This window comes from Staurois parvus, unplaced genomic scaffold (genome assembly GCF_062004578.1).
Source record: "Staurois parvus isolate SC_StPar_1 unplaced genomic scaffold, SC_StPar_1.0 ptg000287l, whole genome shotgun sequence".
Classification (NCBI taxonomy): Eukaryota; Metazoa; Chordata; class Amphibia; order Anura; family Ranidae; genus Staurois; species Staurois parvus.
The window spans coordinates 22608415-22629537 of NW_028318083.1; the positions used below are offsets into that span (position 1 = coordinate 22608415).

At 38.8% G+C, this 21123-nt stretch overlaps 1 protein-coding gene across 5 annotated transcripts in view; it reads left to right on the top strand.

Annotated features, from left to right (window-relative positions):
* Nucleotides 1-20833, top strand: part of TBC1D7 (TBC1 domain family member 7) — a 37735-nt gene extending 16902 nt beyond the window's left edge. For all 5 annotated transcript variants that reach the window (XM_089682306.1, XM_089682310.1, XM_089682309.1 and 2 more), the window contains 4 exons: nucleotides 325-462; nucleotides 2930-3075; nucleotides 6589-6718; nucleotides 19866-20833. In XM_089682306.1, the coding sequence (XP_089538432.1) occupies nucleotides 325-462; nucleotides 2930-3075; nucleotides 6589-6718; nucleotides 19866-19952 (501 nt within the window). In that variant the 3' untranslated portion in view covers nucleotides 19953-20833. The remainder of the gene's footprint in view (nucleotides 1-324; nucleotides 463-2929; nucleotides 3076-6588; nucleotides 6719-19865) is intronic.
* The last annotated feature ends 290 nt before the right edge of the window (nucleotides 20834-21123 follow it).

Genomic DNA, 21123 nt, shown 5'->3' on the forward strand with positions numbered 1-21123 from the left:
CAGCTGTATTTGGACTCTATTGTTGCAATTGTTTCCACTAGTTAGGGGTATCAGAGTAAATGGGGCTGAATACAAATGCATGCCAAACTTTTCAGATATATATTTGTAAAAACATTTGAAAACCATTTCTCATTTTCCTTCCACTTCACAATTATGTGCCACTTTGTGATGGTCTATGACACAAAATCCAAATAAAAATACATTTACGTTTTTGGTTGTAACGTGACAAAATGTGGAAAATTTCAAGGGGTATGAATACTTTTTTCAAGGCACTATACACATACTTTCCTTAAGTCATTGTAACAAAAACTTTTTATTTTCCAGGAATCAGAGGATGAGTTGTTCCTGGCTATAGCTAACATGATGGAGGAGATGGTTGATGATGAGGTAGATTGCTACTGGCTCACCAAACATTTTGTGCATCATTTGGACACTAAGTTTAGAGATTCCCAAGCTGCGATGGTATGTATACAGTGTTCCTGTATCCTGAAATGACTGTGAATATGGTACCGCTCAATTATTAAGCATTTTCACAGATTGCGTTGCTATTCTACCGGATGAATAGATGTAATCTTCTCCACCTGGCTGTCCTGCTAGCTAAATCCCTATCTCATCTCTTCTCTTCCACATACACTAGAGCATCCTTTTTTCAACGTGGTTGCCTTCAGATTTCTTTAGGGGTTCCTTGGCACAATGCTTAAATATTGTATACAAGCCAGCGAGTAGATGGAGCATGCCTTTTAACCACACAAAGCCATAGGTTTTCATTGTGCACTGTTACAAACTTCCAGCCGACAGCCTCCCAACAACGAATTATGTAATTGGCTGATATGGAGGACGTCTGGCACCTGTACAGCATCCTTGCCTCTCCCCTTCTCCATCAGCACTGGGGTGTGGAAGAGAAACATTGAAATGCTAATCTGTACCAATGTGCAAAGATGTATTTGCTTTGGATGAATAAATCGCCTCTAACATTGAATGTTCTATATGGATGGATGTTTCTGCATTATGTAAAAGTATTAGATTAGCTTTTTACATTTTAGAATGGGGTGCTTAAACATTGTGTAGAATTTAGAAGGGTGTTTCAACTGGAAAAAGGTTGAGAAACCCTGCACTACAGCAAGAAGGAAAGGTAGCACACCCCAGCATCCTATGACAAGTGGCTGCACCCCTTTGTAGAAGCTCATCCAAAAAGATTTTCAGATATTTAGTATTTTTTTTTTTTTTCAATGCTTGAGTGTGAACAAGGACAGAGACTGCCTATTTTCTATGAAAGGGGACAATTCTAACTATAAATTACAATCATAATTCCTCAGGGAACACATTTATGGTTTCCTATTTTTGTGGCAAAGATCCATCTTGTTTTCCATCACTGTATTGCTGTAGCATAGATGATGGAATGTGTGATATATTCTTTAGTCTTGCAGCTGTTAGAAAACATAGGAGATGATGCACTACAATATGCCTTATTTATTAAGGTGTTTTGAACTGTTCCAGATCATCTGTATTACTCCTTAGCAACCAAACCGGTTCAAATTTGTATTCTTCAATTGTTGTTTTCTAGTGAAAGTTTAAATCTGGCATCAAACCAGACAAAAACTTCCAGTCTACACTCTAATAAATATGAGCAATTCTGGAGTTTGCAAAGCTAGAGTTTGATGGGGGGGTTTTTATGCCTTGAGTATATGGGAGTAGCCGTATGTGTTAGAGTACTCTGGCCTCCCTTTGAATATGCAATTACGATTTAATAGAAGCAATGGTGTGCTGTGACCTGATTAGCAAACAGCTAAGTACACAATATATTTACTGTTTTACCTGTCCTGATTCAGCAGATCACTTGCTGTGTCACCTCTCTGCCTATGCATAAGAAAAGCTGGCACTCCAGTGCAATGGCTATAATCAAATGCTCTTTTCATGTGATAGTCATGTAAAAAGCCAATGCATTTCAGCCAAAACACCTTGGCTTTTTACATGACTGTATCACAGAAACTTTAATGAAGATCATTTGATCAAATTGGTTGCACTGGAGCACCAGCTTTCTTTATGCATAGCTTGTAGATTGAAGGTTACCAAAGACCTTTCTAGCTGGAAGCCTGTGCCTGCAAGCTGTGGATGATTAAAGAGGTAGTGGCTCTGTTTCACCTGTCTTAACTTTTCTGCCTATACCTGGTTCAGTGAACAGTGATTGAGCCTCCTCACCTCTGTTCAGTTAGTGGAGAGATGATTTAGAAATCAGTAAAACCAGGAATAAGTATAGTATAATCAGTGCATTGTAGTAGAAGCTTGTTAATTACAAAAGTGGATGAACAAAATTTTAGATCAAATGGAGTGTAAAACGGTAAGCAAATACAAATGTGTATTTAGCTTCTTTCCTTCCTTCCTTCCTTCCTTCCTTCCTTCCTTCCTTCCTTCCTTCCTTCCTTCCTTATAAAAACATATTTGGTCTTGAGATATTTGCTTTTTTTCTCCAGTATGTAGTGTCAGTGGTAACTAGTTTTTGTCCACAATTTGGCAGTCAGATGGATGCTGCAGACTTAAGGTGAAATACGTGCTGCTGTTTCTCCATTGAGAAGAGAAAGTTCAGGGTCTTCCAGCAAGATGGAAAATCTACATGTCTTTTTTATGGATTGCACTTTTACAAAGAAAAACTCATTATTTATTTCCAAGAAATGTGTGGCCCTAAAGTGGAGAAGCTGAAGTAAATGAAGGGCTGTAAGTGGTATCAGCTGGGTTTTTTTATTAAGTAGTGTCCAGCCACATTTATGACATGAAACTCAGGCAGCAATGATGTTCAGAGTACAGTAACGCATAGCACATCACTTTTTCTTTTATCAGTTTAACATAATTCACTTTACACATTGTTATATTAAACACCTCCTGGTAATACCATTGAGGTCTTCTTACTAACACTGTACAATCTATTTTGCAGCAAAAAGGATTTGAGCATTACTTAAACTTAGAGGACAGCAGACTGGTGGCTCATCTGAAGACGTGCAATGCTTTGGAAAAGCTCCCGTATGACTTATGGTTCAGGAATTGCTTTGCCGGTTGTTTACCTGCATCCAGCTTGCAAAGGTACAAATATATTCACTTTATTTGTATGAAGTTACTTTAAGGTTGAGGTTTAAAGGAAACCTTCTGAGTATGTATCTGAAGCAGGAAGTGAGGTGAAATCACCCCAACGGTGGACACTGACATCAATAAAAATATGGCATAGGTTCTAATTCTTCACCATTCCATCCAAAAAATAAAGCTGTCATCCCGTTAAAAAATAAATAAATATATACACACACAATAGTTATCATTTTAAAAAAAAACAAAACACAACCTTGTGAGCTGCTATGATAGTGTATCCAAATCCAATGTGAGCCGAAATTCTACTATATTGAAGCAGCTGTCACCTCCCACACTCATATACCCGTGTGTATTACAACTTAAATTTTAAAGTTATATTAAAGGCTTACATTTAAAAAAAAAAAAATTAACAAACCCATACTAACCTGCTCTCTGTAATGGGTTTGCACAGAGCAGCCCGGATCCTTCTCTTCTCAGGTCTCCCGCCGGCGCTCCTGGCCCCTCCCTCCTGTCTTGCTTGCTATGGGACACCCGCTGTTCCATGTGTCCATTCACACATTGAGCTATGGCTTGGCCCTGCCCCCTCTCTCTTCTCATTGGCTCAATGGCTCTGGTTAACAGCAGCAGGAGCCAATGGTTCCCGTTTCTGTCTCAGCCAATGAGGAGCGGGAGTCCCGAGATTGCCAAGACTCCAGTGCACATTGCAGTATGGGAGGGGGCTTAGGTGAATATTAGGGGGGCTGGGGGGATGTTGCACACAGGTTTTTACCTTCATTCATAGAATGCGTGAAGGTAAAAACACCTTGAGCCTTTACAACCACTTTAAATATAGTGCAGCGCTTTCACATCATCACTTTAAACAGTATATCATAAATTACATACAGGAAGTGTGTGGAAGATCAGTAATATACATTGAAGCACGCCGATATATGTATTGTGATTACATTTTATACTAATGCTGCCAATGTTTGGTGCACTATAGAGCATTTTTAATGTGAGTGTGATTCTGCACTGTATATGTATTGTACCTTGATTTATTATGCCAATTTGATGTTTTTAATGCAACAAAATTTGTACAAACAAAAACTTTTTATGTGATTACAATAAAGTGAACTTTTTAAAGAAAATACTTTGCATTAAAGTCCCAGTTAATGGGGGAGTAGATTCTCCACTATATTTATTTAAGATTTAAGAGTTGTTTTTTTTAATGTGAAGTTGATGTTTAACTTAAGTACCACTATTAATCGAGGATCAGTATTTTATGTCCATTTCGAGTGTTCTACTTTTAGACACCTTTTTCTAGAACCTCAAAATTTTCTTTCAGGTGAAATGTCCTGATATTACCTGTGTTTATAATCTTTGGTGAAATTACTTTTACATACGTATTTACATACATACTTTTACATACATCCTTTTTTTTTTTCCCCCCCTTAGTAGCAGCCTCTATTTGCTACTCAAATTGACCTTGATTGCACTGGCTTCAGCAGTGTGTAGAGCAAGCTTTGAGCATTGGCAGAGCTTTCTTCAGGTTCTGTCAATATCACATTAAAATAGCTGCTAGAAGACTTAAGGTGATTTGTAAATTCTTCTTTTTTATTTAAAAAAAAACAAAAAAAAAAAACATGTTTATACTTGCCTTCTCTGTGCAATGGTTTTGCACAGAGTTGCCCAAACTTCCTTTTCTGGCGTGCCCTGCCGCCGCTCCTGACTCCTCCTCCCTCCCAAGTGCCACCATAGAAAACTGGCCAGTTCAGTCCCGCCCCTGGCCCTGCTGCTGCCTCTGAGTCCTGTGAGGAGTGAAAGCAGTTCTGTTCTCATGCACAACGTTGGAACAAGATAGGGCTCAGGTTTTATGTTAATGCAGAGAATGCATTAGGTTAAAAAACGTTTAGTCTTTACAACACTTTAAGCTTCAACACCCCTCGAAAGCCTGTTAGCAGCTTCTTTAAAGTGACAGTTGGCACTCCCTTTTAAGATCTGTTTAGCATTCCCAGACTGGCGCTGAAGCCTCCTGTCCGTGTCTATGCAGTAGAGTCTTATCTCCATCCACAGCCAGTGATATACAGCACATGGAAACAGGGTCATAGACTTTTATGGGATTTAACTGCACAAGCACAGCCAGGAAGCAGCCTGAGGTCATCTGATCAAGGTTACGTAGTTACATAGTTAGTCTGGCTGAAAAAAGACAAAAGTCCATCCAGTTCAACCATAGGAAAAAAAAAGTTATAATCCTATATCCACAGTTGATCCAGGGGAAGGCAAAAAAAATACCCCCCAGCAAAGCACGATCCAGTTTGCTACTGCTGGGACAAAAATTCCTTCCTGATCCCCCGAAAGGCAATCGGACATTCCCTGGATCAACTTTACCTACAAATGTTAGTATCCAGTTATATTCTGTGTATCCAAGAAAGAATCCAGGCCTTTTTTGAAGCAATCCACTGAGCTGGCCAGAACCAACTCTTGAGGGAGTCTATTCCACATTTTCACAGCTCTCACTGTGAAGAAAACTTTCCGTGTTTGGAGATTACATTTCTTTTCCATCCAGACGTAAAGAGTGCCCCCTTGTCCTCTCTGATGACCTCAGGGTGGATGGCTGTACACCGAGTTCACTATATGAACCACTGATGTATTTATACATGTTGATCATATCCCCCCTTAACCTTCTCTTCTCAAGAGAGAATAAATTCAGTTCCTCTAATCTTTCCTCATAGGTGACCTCCTCCATGCCTCTTATCAGTTTGGTTGCCCTTCTCTGTACTTTCTCCAGTTCCCCAATGTTCTTTTTGTGAATTTGTGCCCAAAACTGAACTGCATATTCCGGATGAGGTCTTACTAATGATTTGTACAGGAGTAATATGATATCTCTCTCTCTGGAGTCTATACCTCTTTTAATACAAGAGAGGATTTTGCGCGCTTTAGAAACCGCAGCTTGGCATTGCATGCCATTATTAAGCTTGTGATCTACCAGAACCCCCAGATCCTTCACATTGATTCCCCCAGTTGTACCCCCCCCCCAGTATGTATGATGCATACATATTCTTAGCCCCCAAGGGCATAACCTTACATTTATCAATATTAAACCTCATTTGCCACATAGTTGCCCAATGAAACACAGCATTGAGGTCAGCTTGTAAGTTGGAGACATCCTGTAAGAACGTTATTCCACTGCACAGCTTGGTGTCATCTGCAAAGACTGAAATGGGATTTTTAAGTATGCATCTCAGGAGAGATGGGATCTGTTAGTTGGGTCAAACAAGGTAGGTGCTCTGTGTTTAAAATGCACTTATCCTTTTAGGGCTTCACAAAAGCTGATCAAAACTTCCTAAGTTTTGCAGATGTTTGCTTTACACACTTCTCTTATACAAACTGAAGCCCATGTGAACAAGGCCGTAAAGTAAATTTGTCCCTGAATGTTTAACAGGAGTCTTCTGTGTTAGCTCTGTGTGTATGCACACTGTGCTTTTATACAGGACACTTTTTCTAACACCTGCTGTTTTTCTCAACTGTCTTTAGGGTGTGGGACAAACTCGTTAGTGGATCTTGCAAGATTCTTGTATTTGTTGCTGTGGAGGTTATGTTAACTTTTAAAATGAAAGTTACGGCCTTGAATAAATCCGATAGTATTAATGAGTTTTTGGAAAAGGTAAGCAAGTCAAATCCGCTATGTATCTACTGAGACCTGTTAAAAACTGTTTTGTTTTTTTTAATTCTGTCCACAAGCAACCTATAACATAATCTCTTTCAATATGTTTATTGATATTTTTAAATAAAGAATAGGTTTACTTTTACAATGTCTATGTTGTAATATTACAGAGTAACAATAAGAACTAGTATAAGAGTAATATTTGGTTAAGGGAAAAGATCAAGGGGGAAAAAAAAAGGGAAAGGGGGATCCAAGTTGTGGGAAACCAAAATTGTAGTATTCCTTGAGAAAGATCTTGGGATTGATTGCAAGAGAATTTTCCCTATGCATAATGAGTGAGCTGGAACTCTGCTGACTATCATCATCCTGTCACATGCAAGCAAAAATACTGTTTTTATTCCAATCTGATTTGGTATTTTTTTTTCAAAGTGAATTTTCACCATATTCACCAAGCTAAGGGAAAATTCCCTTAGCCTGGTTTCACACTTTTGCAGAGCGGGATATCGCATGCGATTCGCACAGGAACCCCAACGCATTCCTGTGCAAATCACATGCGATATCTGTGTGGTGCAATTTGAGCCATACATTTTGTATGGCTCAAATCGCACTTCATCCACACCAGAAAGGCTCAAGACCCCTCCTTTTTTTTTTTTTTTTTGTCCACACTAGAATCTTCACACCCATGCGATCCGATTCTGCACATCGCACCACATTTTGCAAACCAAATTAGGGATGTTGTTAACATACACACTGGCAGTGATTCGCATGAACAGGGTGTGATTATGATGTGGTGCGAAATTCCCACAGAAACCTGTGCAAATTCTGCACCGCATAAGTGTGAACCCAGACTTACAGTGGAAAGCCTGTGACCTTTAGTAGATCAACTCGCATGAAGAAATCTTAAAAGTATTATTCCAGTTGTCCTTTGTGAGAATCCCTTTTATGATTGAAAAAAATGGCCTACTCTAAACCAGCCTTTATCCACTATTTAAATGCACTCCTATCCATTTCAGGTGGGATTTTTGTATTATTAACCATTTGCCCACCGCCCTATAGCATATGTACTGCTACAAGGCAGCATGGCTGCGAAAAATCCCGTGTGTACATATACGTGATTTGCATTTCTGGGTAGGGGGTGCACGCGCCACCCTATCCGTGCTGCTGGGGATGCCAGTCACCGCGTCCCGGCCAGGATTCGGTGATTGTCGGCAAAGCTGACAGGGGAGAGACCTGTGTGTAAACAACACAGGTCTCTCACCTGTCAACATGGACACGTTGCTTTTAATTTCTCTGCAAAGCAGCATGTCTACCAAGTAAAACAGCACACAATGTAAAACGCACACAGTTAACCCTTTGATCGCCCCAGATGTTAACCCCTTCCTGCCCAGTGTCATTAGTACAGTGTCATTGCTTTTTATTAGCACTGATCACTGTATTCGTGTCACTGGGGATGTCAGTGGCAATCAGTTCCCGCCCAGTGTCAAAATACCTGCCGCAGTCCCGCTATATATATATATATATTTTTTTTAATTTAAATATTTATTAGTTTTTCATATTACAAAAATTCCATAAGAAGAGACACAATACATATACATAATCAATACATTTTCTTCTTTGCCCCTTCTAATTACCTCTTTTCTGTCCCTCCCCTCCCTACCCATTTCTACCCCCCTTCCCCCTCACTCCCCTCTGCAAGATCTCCAATCTCTCCTGGCCCAATAAGTTTAAATAACTTCCTAGTTTAAAATTTTCTATATTTTTCTTTCAATCCTGTTTTTTTTCCCATTTTTCCCATCGCGAATAGTATATTTCCAACTTATCTTCCTGCATATAGTAAGATTTTTCCATTCTACTAATCTGGATTACCCTATTGATCCAATCCTCCTCCATCGGCACCTCTGTCTTCCGCCAAAACTTGGGTATCAACCCTTTTGCAGCACTTAAGTAGTACCATACGCCTGATTCTTTATATTTATTTACTGTTGTCTCAACATTATGTAAGAGACACATGTTTGGGTCTAACCCTATATCCTTTCCAGTTATTATTTCTATTAATTTAACTATTGTCTTCCAGAAAACCTGAATTTTTGGACATTGCCACCATATGTGTAACACCGTACCCTCCTCCCCACATCCTCTCCAACACATTTTTGAATTCTCCCCACTCATCTTGTGCTCAGTGCTCGGTGTGATATGCCATTGTGTCAGACATTTTATAGTTAATCTCAACGTCTCTCATACTAACACTCTCGTGTACCAGTCTGAATATCTTGTTCTGTTGATCCTCATCTATCACCACCTCCATATCTCTTTCCCAATTTGTTATAAAAATTAACTTTGTGTCTGTGTCTAATTCTGTGAGTATTCTATAAATTTTTGTAACACCGTGTTTCCCATCTCTACGTGTTTCTAATAGCCTTTCAAACATATTCCACTCCTTTTTTAATCTTAAGGGTTTTGGGAGATTTCCAATGAAACATTTTAATTGATGATATTTCCACTCATCTATTCTAGTAAACATATCTCCCCCCCTCTCTTTTAATTCTTTAAATGTTCTCAATTCCCCCTCTACCAATACATCTCTTAATTGGATATCTTCCTTTTTAAACCATCTCCCTGATATCTCATCCTTTCCTGGAGGGAAATACTCCGTGTTTGCAAGAGGCATTAATATAGAGTTAAATTCCCATTTCATGTGTTTATGTAAATTATCCCATGTCCTTAAAACATTTAAAGTGTAAGTGCTTGTGTTTTCTTTAATTCTTCTATAATGTGCTGGGGCCCATATCATCTTACTCAAACTAATTCCACTCAGTTCGTTTTCTATTTTTACCCAACTTTTTCCCTTATGGTTAAATGTCCAATCATAGATTCTTGCTAAAATTACTGCTTTATAATATCTCTTGACATCAGGTAGTCCCATTCCCCCTTTCTCTTTAGTCCTACTTAGTGTTTCATATGATATTCTTGATTTTTTATTCCTCCATATATATCTTGTTAACATTCTTCTCATTATCTTAAAAAACGCCTCTGGGAGTTTGATTGGGACCATTTGAAATCTATAGAGTATTTTAGGTATAATTACCATTTTAACTAGGTTTATACGTCCTATCCATGATGGGTTTCCTCCTTCTAATCTTTTTAATTCTTCCTTAGTCTCATTTATCAGAGAAATATAGTTTAATCTATACAGTTGTTTATATGAGGTGGCTAGTTTTATTCCTAGGTATTTAATATCTTTTTCTCTCCATATAAAGGGGAATTCTTTTTGTAGCTTTTCTTTTTCGCTCTTTGGTATATTGATGTTCAGAATCTGTTTTTATTGGGTTAATTTTTAGATTTGATAATTCACCATATTCCTTCAGGGTCTTCATTATATTTGGTAGTGTTATTCGGGGGTTGCCTACATAAAACAATAGGTCGTCTGCAAAGGCCGCTACTTTATGCTCTATATTTTCTATCTGGATTCCCTTTACCGCTCCACTATTCCTTATTATTGACAACAGGGGTTCCAATGTCAAAACGTACAACAAGGGGGACAATGGGCAGCCCTGTCTTGTTCCATTGGACATCCCAATGGATTCTGACCTCTCCCCATTTACCGTGATGATTGCGGTGGGCTCCCTATATAATTTACCTATCCACTCACGCATTCTCTCTCCAATCCCCAGCACTTCCAAGTTGTCCATTATAAAGCCCCAGTCCACTCTATCAAACGCCTTTTCGGCATCAATTGACAAGAGCACCACTGGGGCTTTTCCTTTTCTACTTTTCTGAATAAGCATTAAAGTTCTCAACCCATTGTCTCTACCCTCTCTCCCTGGGACAAAGCCCACCTGATCTCCATGGATCCAATCAGGCATTAGAACTTTCAGCCTGTTTGCTAAAACCTTTGCGTACAACTTGGTATCAGTGTTCAATAATGAAATTGGTCTGTAGCTAGAGCACTGAGAAGGATCTTTTCCCTCCTTATGAATAACGACATGGGCCTGAAGGGATTCCCTCCTCCCCTCCATCCCCCCTCCCAAATCATTCATATACTTCTTCAACTTCGGTAACAGTAATTCACTAAATTTTTTATAGTACTTAACAGTATAACCATCCGGGCCTGGGCTTTTCCCACCCCCTGTACTTCTTAATGCTGCTTCTATTCCTTCCTGGGAGATTTCCGCGTCCAAGGAGTTCAATTGTGTTTCACTAAGCTTTGGTAATCCCGCATTTTTTAAATATATCATCCTTTTTTCATTAATACCTTCTCTAATTTCTTTTGGTGAACCTTGGGGACTAATGTTGTACAACTTTCTATAATACTCCTTGAATACTTTAATAATTTCTTTAGTTGAGTGGACCAACTCCCCCTTAGGACTTTTTTATCTTTTCTATATAATTCCTGTTTTTCTTTTTATTCAGGGCTCTCATTAAGTATTTTCCTGGTCTATCTCCCCATCTATATCTTTCACTTAATACTTTGTTATATACTCTTCTCCTCTCCTCTTCCATCAATCTCTCTAACTCGTCTTTTTTATCCGTTAACTTCTGTCTTGTTTCTATTGTTTTCTTCTTATGTATCTGCTCCAAGTCCAGGATTTCCTTTAGGAGTCCACTAACCCTCTCTCTTCTTTCTTCTTTTTCCTTGCTCCCATCGCAATCAAGATTCCTCTTATATATACCTTATGGCTTTCCCATACTGTAGCTGTCGATACTTCCTCTGTCTCATTCTCCTTGAAATATACCTTAATCTCTTCCCTGATCTTCTGCGCAATATCCTCATCTAAGAGAAGAGCCTCATTTAACCTCCATCCTAAACCTCCCGTCCACCTTCCTCCCCATCCTATTTTCATTATGACAGGGGCATGATCCGAGAAAGTTCTTGTCTCTATTTCTATTTTAACCAGCAGCTCAATGAGTTGATGATCTATTAAAATGTAATCCAGTCTCGAGTATATCTCATGTGCATTAGAGAAGAAGGTGTTTTCTCTGTCTTTCATATGCATTATTCTCCAGGTGTCCACCAGTTGGTACTCGTGGATCACCTTCTTCAAAGCTCTCAGAGACCTACCCCCCTCTCTCTGCACAAGTGAGGTTGCATCCTTTTGTGGGTCCATACAGAGATTTAAATCTCCTGCTACTATCAAACGCCCTTTTTTGAAGTCTATCAATTTTTTCAACAGACCCTTCAAATAGATCTCCGGCTTTTTGTTGGGGCAATATATGTTGGCTAACGTACACTCGATACCCTGTAATTTACCTTTCAAGAACAGGAATCTCCCCTCCGGATCGGTCTTTCTATCCTCCAGCTCAAATCTCATATTCTTAGCCAACCCTATTGCCACCCCTTTTGCTCTTTTAATTGGAGAGTCAGCGTAATACCATGTTGGATAGTACTTGGATTTTAATTTCACATTTGACTCTATCTCAAAATGTGTTTCCTGTAAAAATACCACTGACGCTGCCCTATGATGTAACTCTTTAAACAACTTAAATCTTTTCCCAGGACAGTTCAACTCATTCACATTATATGTTATCCCGCTATAAATCGCTGATCGCCGCCACTACTAATATAACAAAATAAAAATTCCAGTATATCTACCACCATTTGTAGATGCTAGAACATTCACGTAAACCAATTAACATACACGTATTGGGATTTTTTTTTTTTTTTTAGCTAAGACATGTAGCAGAATACATTTTGGCTTAAATTTTACAAAATTATTTTTTTATTTTTTTTTTTTGGGATGTTTTATAGCAAAAAGTAAAAAATATAGTTTTTCAAAATTATTGGTCCTTTTTTTTTTTTTTATAGCGCAAAAATAAAAACCGCACAGGTGATCAAATACCACCAAAATAAAGCTCCATTTGTGGGGAAAAAAATGACATAAACTTAATTTATGTACAGCGGTGCATGACTGTGCAATTGTCAGTTAAAGTGATGCAGTGCCGTATCCCAACAAATGGCCTGGTCAGGAAGAGGGGTAAATCCTCTGGAGGGCAAGTGGTTAAAAGGAGGGGCTATGTATAGAATGTAATAAAAATTGTTTACATTTGGAGTCCCAGATATTCAGTGAGTACGATAACGTTGGAGACCATATCGCTGGTCTGTGAGCCACTTTAGGTCTATAGGGAATGATCCGCCTGTTAGGGTCCCAAAAAGAATACAGTCTGGTGTATATTTAATGACATTAAGTAAAGAAAATTGGGCTAGTCTTGCTGCTCTCTATTAATTTAGTAGTGTGGAATACTCAGTCTGCCCTGGTCTTGTTATTTGTTTCAATAAAAAATGTGTAGTTCGCTTTATATACGGTAATTGTGATCGAACTGCAGCACTCCTGTTTTTGTTTCTTTGGAGGGAGACACCGACTAGTGCTAACAGAGGTTGCCCCAGGAGATGCCACTGTGTTGTCACTCTGCAGATCTCAGCATGCGTCTTGGTGCTCATTTTTTCCTTGTCTTCAATATACTCCAAAAGAACATACGTCATACTTCAAGGGCACTCACAGTATACTAGCCTTGTTTGTACTGGGAACAAAAAAAAAAAATATATATATATATACACACACACACACACACACACACACACACACACATACAGTGCTCAGTATAAATGAGTACACCCCTTTTGAAAAGTAAGATTTTAATCAATATCTCAATGGACACAAGAACAATTCTCAAAATTTTGACAAAACTGAGTTTTTTATAGAACGTTTGTTTAGCTCATTATGAAAGTAAGATAATAATTTAACTTGTATTACAAAGTCTTCAGTTTTCGTCAAATTAGCTGAGGCAAAAATGAATACACCCCACAACAAAAACTACAACATCTAGTATTTTATATGACCTCCATGATTTGTAAGGACAGCACCAAGTCTTCTAGGCATGGAATGAAAAAGTTGGCAACACATTGCAACATTCTATCTTTTTCCATGCTTCAAGAATTACTTCTTTTAGAGGCTGGATGAAGAGATGCTTAGTTTCTCTTCAGAATTCCTCATAGGTGTTCGATTGGGATCAGGTCAGGAGACATACTTGTCCACTGAATAATTTTCACTCTGTTCTTCTTCAGAAATGCAACAATGGCCTTAGATGTGTGTTTTGGATCATTGCCATGCTGGAAAAGTGAACGACGATGAAGGGCACAGAGTGATGGTAGCATCTCCTATTTCATTATAGATCAGTACATCTGTGATTACCATGATACCATCAATGAAGTGCAGCTCCCAGACACCAGCAGCACTCATACAGCCTCATAGAAGGACATTGCCACCACCATGTTTCACTGTAGGCACCTTGCATTTTGTTTGTACTCCTCACCTTTGCGACGCCATACAGTTTGGAAGCCATCAGTTCCAAAAACATTTTGTCTTGTTATCATCACTCCAGAGTACAGAGTCCCAGTAGTCTTCTTCTTTTTCTGCATGGGCCCTGGCAAATCCTAGGTGGGTTTTTTTTATGCATGGGCTTTAGGAGAGGCTTCCTTTGTAGGCGACACCTATGCATGCCATCCGGTACAGTGTGCGCCATATTGTTTCCAGTGAAACAATCACCCCAGTATGGCTTTCTACTTCTTTAGCTAACTGTAGTAAACTTCCATGGCAATTTTCTTCAACCCTTCTCATCAGAAGACGCTCCTGTTGAGGTGTTAACGTACGTGGATGACCTGGACGTCTCTGTGAGATGGTTGCAGTTCCATCTTTGCTAAATTTTTGTATCATTATTCTTACTACAAATTTTGCTACAGTATTCTGACTGATAAGTAAAGCTTTGCTGATCTTCTTGTAGCCTTCATCTTTTTGGTGTAAAAAAAAAAAATATTTTCTTTCCCAGGCCTTGTGACCTTTCTCATCCATGTGTTACCATTGCTAACGGCATGAAATGGGAAGGGTTTTCTTTGCTAAGTAACGCCCTTTTATAATCAACTGTCTGCTGGACACCTGTTTAATGAATAATTTGACTCACCTGTAGTTGAATTCCTGTTAATTAGGATTTTGTTGGCTAAAATTTAGCTTTGCTCCTAAGACTTTCATTGGGGTGTATTCATTTTTGCAACATGATCTTGAATTAATTTAGGAAAAATACTTATTTGTGTGTGCAAATTAACAAATTTTGTTTGTAATCGATGGCCCACATTTGTGGGAGTATTTTGTAGTATAGTGTCCCATAGAAAATATTGATTCTGAAAGGAAAGTAAATCTTATGTGACAAATCTGTTGGGGTGTACTCATTTATGCTGAGCAATGTGTGTGTGTGTGTGTGTGTATATGTATGTGTATATATAATCTGTTGCCTTAAGTGAAGACAAAGTTATCACCAAATTAGCAGGCCTAATGTAAATATAAAAAAAAATTGCTGTGGTCCATAAGGTGTATACAGGTGTGAAAGCTGAACTGGTTAATGGCTGCTATAGACTTTAGAGCTGTGGAGGTGAACTGGAAATTTATAGAGAGCCTTAGATGCAGCCCCCGACACTTCCAGAGGGCCACACAAGAGCACATTTTCACACCTCCCGCTCTCAAAAATTTCAGTCCTGTTGCATTTTTTTGGCACTGAATTGCAATGCACACTGAAGAAGCTGGTGTACAGTAAGAATCAGCATTGGTGTCAATTGCCACAATCATAATCCCCAACAATGCTTTCAATGGTTGCAATCATAACCCCCAACATTGAGGTCATTGGCCCCAATAAGAACCCCCAACATTGATGTCATTGGCCTTAATAAGAACCCCCAACATTGGTGTCAGTGACCGCAATAATAACCTCCAACATTAGTGTAAGTGACCGCAATAATAATCCCTAACAATGGTGTCATTGGCTGCAATAATAACCCCCGATATTTGTACCAGTGGCTGCAATAATAACCCCCCACATTGATGTCAGTGGCTGCAATAATAACCCCCGATATTTGTACCAGTGGTTGCAATAATAACCCTCCACATTGATGTCAATGGCTGCAATAACCCCCAATATTTGTACCAGTGGTTGCAATAATACTCCCCCACATTGATGTCAGTGGCTGCAATAATAACCCCCAATATTTGTACCAGTGGCTGCAAAAATAACCCCCCACATTGATGTCAGTGGCTGCAATAATAACCCCCAATATTTTGTATCCGTGGCTGCAATAATAACACCCAACACTAGTTTGGTACTATTAACATTAACACGCATTGGTAGTCAATGTCAGGGAAAGTTCGCTTTAGTAGATAAATCCTGCAGATCCACATCCAATGGTTAGCAGCCACTTCATGTGTGAGGTCCCTTTTTAACCACTTCCTGTCTGGACACTTTTACCCCCTTCCTGTCCAGGGCAATTTTCAGCTTTCAGCGCTATCACACTTTGAATGACAATTGCGCGGTCATGCAACACTGTACCCATATTAATTTTTTACCATTTTTTTGAGACAGATAAAGCTTTATTTTGGTGTTATTTATTCACCGCTGGGATTTTTATTTTTTTTGCTATGTAAATGAAAAAGTCCAAAAATTTTGAAAAAAGTGTTTTTCTTATAAAATTTTGCAAATAAATAATATTTAATCATAAATCTTGGCCAAAATTTATTCCGTTATCCTTTTTAGTAAAAAAAAAAAAATATGCCAAATTAGTTTATAACCAAAAATTATAATTTTTAAACTTTTTTTTTAATTTTTATTTTATTTTATTTTTTTTTTTTTTTTATACATACTGTCACCCTAGCAGTACAGTGTCACCATGGTGACACTGTACTACTTGTGAGGGGTGATGAAGATTTTTTTTTTTTTACAGTGATTGCTTTTACACCCATATAGGATGTAAAAGCAATCATTTCTCTTTCTCTCTGTCTGCATTCTTGCAGCCATTGAGAAATACTGTGTGAGCTGTGATTGGTCAGAGCTTGTCACATGGTACAAGGCTGTTGTGAATAGCTTTGTACCATGTGACCTCTGTGATCATTCACAGATTTCACACGTAGTAAGCAATGATGTCACAAGTGACATCTTGCTTACTACTTTGCATGTGATCACTGATTGGCCTATCAGTTATCACATGATCAGGACCTCGCACAGAGGTCCTGTCCGATGATCGGTGTTTCACTGTGTCCGGAGGACACAGCGGGCACCGGATCGCGGTGCTGCACGCTCCCAGGGAGCGCACACAACTAGAAATAGCAGGTGCCATTTATAAACGGCAACCCGCCCCCTGGAGTGCCACCGTCCTGCCGTTTAAAAACAGTAGGCAGACGGCAAGTGGTTAAGAGACCAATTCTCGGTGTCTTTACTCCAAGTAAAGCTCTTCTTTTTGCAGTGCTTCTCCTACACCTGATTCCTTTCACATGTGGTGTTTGGCTTCTGTGCTCACCTAGATGACCTCGAACATGCAGTGGCTGTTAACGGTTGGAGGTGGATCCGCCAGATTTATCCACTAAAGCTCATATAAACGATCACTTTAGGTCACATACTAAGGCGAGCAGGCATTGCCTACTTATGTAAAGTTCAAACTTGACACTTAAAGGATACGTTCACCTTTTGGACAAAAATAATAAATGCACATTTTTTTTTACCTGCAGGTATAAAAATGTGCATTTGTTATTTTTGTTCAAAGGTGCCTGGAAAGCATTGGTAATTAAATGCTTTTTAATACTTCTTGCTTTCTATTATCAACTTTGAGGAGGTTAGCAGGATAATTACTGGTCTCTCCAAGAATCTTGGGCATGCTGTGCTATGCTTCCATTCCTCACCTCTTGGCCAGATAGGGGGTTAGAGTTAACAGATTGACGTGTTTTCCTTTTAAAGATTAAGTTCACCTTTCTGGCAGACTTACTTTTCATCCTTTTCCAATAACTTTTCTGCCCCAGCCCTCACACTTACCTCGTCCACAGAAACCTTGAATTTTCACCTCTTAATTTGAAATAAAATTTAAAAAAAAATGCTTTTTGCTTCCATCATATCTTGTAGATCATATCTCATCATACACTGTCTTGTGCATCACAGAATAGGGTGTGCATCACCCCTCTGGACCACACCTCCCTCATTACTACACCACCTCTTGTTTTGTTTCCACCCCTGTTCCTACTCCTTCCCTTAAGGTGACCATACGCCTTACAATCTGATTGTACAATCTCATTTTAGTGCTACCATCAGCTATGTAGTGCAGGGGCCTGTCTGATTGAATACAAATTGAATGGATTGTTCAGTTGGTCCTCCCATTCCATAGTTTTGGTAAATCCTAAAGAGATTCTAGAGATTGTACAATCATTGCATCGTGTATGGTCATCTTTTTACATGTACATAGAAAGGAGTGGACAGACACTCAGCTGTCAGGCCCCATTCATATCTCTGCATAGTGGGAACTCCCTTTCACGCATGCTGTGTGTGGTGTTTTTTTTTTTTATTTATTTTTATTTTTGGAGCCTTTTTGCTCATTGCACATTGGGCAGCCTATTCACTTGAATGAAATAAGCTCTTTTTTTTGCTTGGCACATTTGATACCACACTTTTTGGTGCACCTGCAGTGCGTTTGTCACATCAGACTATCTATGGATAGACCTTAAAAGAGCAGTGCGTGACAGACAGCCCAGAAATCTCAAAGAACTGGAAGACTTTTGTAAGGAAGAATGGGCAAAGATACCTCAAACAAGAATTGAAAGACTCTTGGCTGGCTACAAAAAGCGTTTACAAGCTGTGATACTTGCCAAAGGGGGCAGTACAAGATATTAACTCTGCAGGGTGCCCAAACTTTTGCAGATGCAATTTTTTTGTTTTCTGTTATTTTGAAAGTGTAAATGATGGAAATAAAATCTACCTTTTGTTGACATATTATAAGAATGTCTAATCTGTAATTTGATGCCTTTTGGAGATTTTTCCATCTTTCCTTGGCTTCTTTATGCACATTAATACAGATTTTTAGCTGGGGTGCCCAAACTTTCGATCCCCACTGTAGGTACATTTGTATATTGGTACATAGGGAAGCTGAAATTTAGAAAGAAAAAGTTTGAACTTCGCATTTAAGTACTGTATAAGGATTTACATCGCTCCGCCCACTGTCCTGAAATGAAGAATAAACTTCTTTTTGGGATATGTAATGGAAAGAGATGAGAATACTTTTTTTTAAGAAGGCTTTATTGTGCTACACACTGTTTTTAGAGTGAGGACTTTTTGAATTTTTATCCCTTCTTCATAACCTGAATGGTTGTACTGTCTCGTTGGGTCCAAGGCCTTACACTATAGAAGCCATGGATTTTAAAACCCTGCACTGAAGATGGCGAAACAGTTTGTAATAAACGGTTCTATGATATTAGGCTATATTTGCACTATACACCAGCAGTTCAGGATGTTCATCTGGCCACAGAGGCAAAAAGCAATGATTTGCATGGCTCTGCCCACTGTCCTGAAATGAGGGAAAATCCTCCTATTTTTAGGATATGTGATGAATTGACATGTGAATACCTTTTACCATAAGAAGACTTTACTCCTTTTTATTGCAAAGCTCGATTTAAATGTTTAATACATTGTGGAATGTGCTTGTATTGCATTGCAGCAAAGTACAATTTTTTTTTTTTTTTTTTTGGCTTGACATACTCTTTAATGTAAAATTCTGCAGCCTATAAAAATTACGCAACAATCATATTTCAGTGCTCTGGCCGAAAAAGTATTTCAGCAAATCCACATTTTCAAGAGGAGCCGAACAATGGAGGCCTCTATATCTTTTCAGTGTTCTTTGCCATCTTTAAACATTCGTTTGTCTGTGGATCACAGGAGTGCAGTACATTCTGCAGTCCTGTGAGCTCTTTTCAGCCGACAGCGGGTTAAAGCCTGCTGTCAGTTGACGTCACTCAGCCGCTCCAGGCTGGGGAAAGATCGTGACCATATGGTCAGGATCCACCCAGGAGTCTGGAGAGGCAGCTGGCTGAGCCTCTCTGCTAGAGGGTGCCAGCTACTCTCGCCCCCTCCTCAGCCCTGCGCTCCAGTGAGTGCTTGGAGGGGGGGCAGAGCAGACTGTTCTCTGCTCAGAGGGGCATTGAGAACTGAGCGATCAGTGGTGTCTGATTGCTCAGTTCTCACCCTCAGGGCTGGGAGCATGGGATTGGTGCTGCATCCACCTAGGTAAAATGAAACGAAAAAAAAAAAAACAAACATGCTTCTCCTTTTTAACATTCTGTTTTTTTTTTTCTTTTAGATTCCTGAAGACAACACTGATCCAATTGTAAATAAAGCTATAGATCTGTGGCATAAGCACTGTGGTGTTCCTGCTCATTCTGTATGAAAATTTTAAAACAGATGGTTACCTATTCTTGTATATACCTACAGTAATCCGATGCCAAGCTTCCCTTTTGATTATCTATAACTTGTATATTGACTATTAAAATGTGAATTTTCAGAGTTTCCAAATATGTTTAACTTGATACTTTCATACTGTATGACTTTTAAATATTTAAAATTTCAAGTAAACCGCTAATCTGAAACACACATATAGGTGAACTATTTTTCCTGGTGCATCCAGGTTTGTGATCTAGATTAATTTTCCAAGCACGTTCTTGACAGTAAATTACATGAAAAACGAATAGATAATAGCCTGATCCGGGCTCCAGTCCAGTTTGTGACTGGAATATGAAGGGATAGCAAAAAAAGGTCATTTCTGTACTGTTCTCTTCTCCAAGCATGATCACAGTGGTAAACCAACCACACTCTGAGACAATCTGGACTGTTTGTTTTGCAGATTGCTGAGTACTTTTATAGGAAAGACAGACTTTTTTTTTTTTTTGTACTGTACAGTGATATATTTACTATAAACCTGGATTTAATTAGGTGTTCACATATCTAACTGAAGTTCAGCTTTAAGTGAAGAAGTCTAAAATGAAGTGCAAATCTTTAAACTTGTATCTTAAATCTTGTAGGTCATGTAAAAAAAAAATTAGTTTTACTGTTAATAGAATACATTTTATTCTAAAGTTACTTGCAATTTTTTCTTTTTTTTGCATTTTATGTAAATAATTTGTTTTAAATATAAACCTGTTAAAAAAAATTATAGCTGAAAATAGAAATAAAGCAGATCTTCACCTTGTTTGTAAACATAAGCCCATTTACATTGTCAGACACACCAATGTAAACTTTAGATATTAAATCTTGTTTTATTTTCCTTTGTAAGTGACTTTTTTCAATCTGTTCTCTGTTTCCGGCTGAGATCACCTAGGCAATTGACATCATCTGCTGTTCCCATAGACTCCTGGAATATCGGTGTTTGCAATCCCAGGAGCTGTCGGCAGTCTCACTTTGTGATTTTCCCCCCCCCATGCTATGGCAACTTGTCAACAACTGTGTATGCTGCGCAGTTTTAGTACTGTACAAATGCGAGAACTGGAGGTGCATGCTGGGTAGTCATCTGTACTAAATCCCGGATGTGCCCTTGCATGAAAGCTTCGGGTGCCCTTACATGA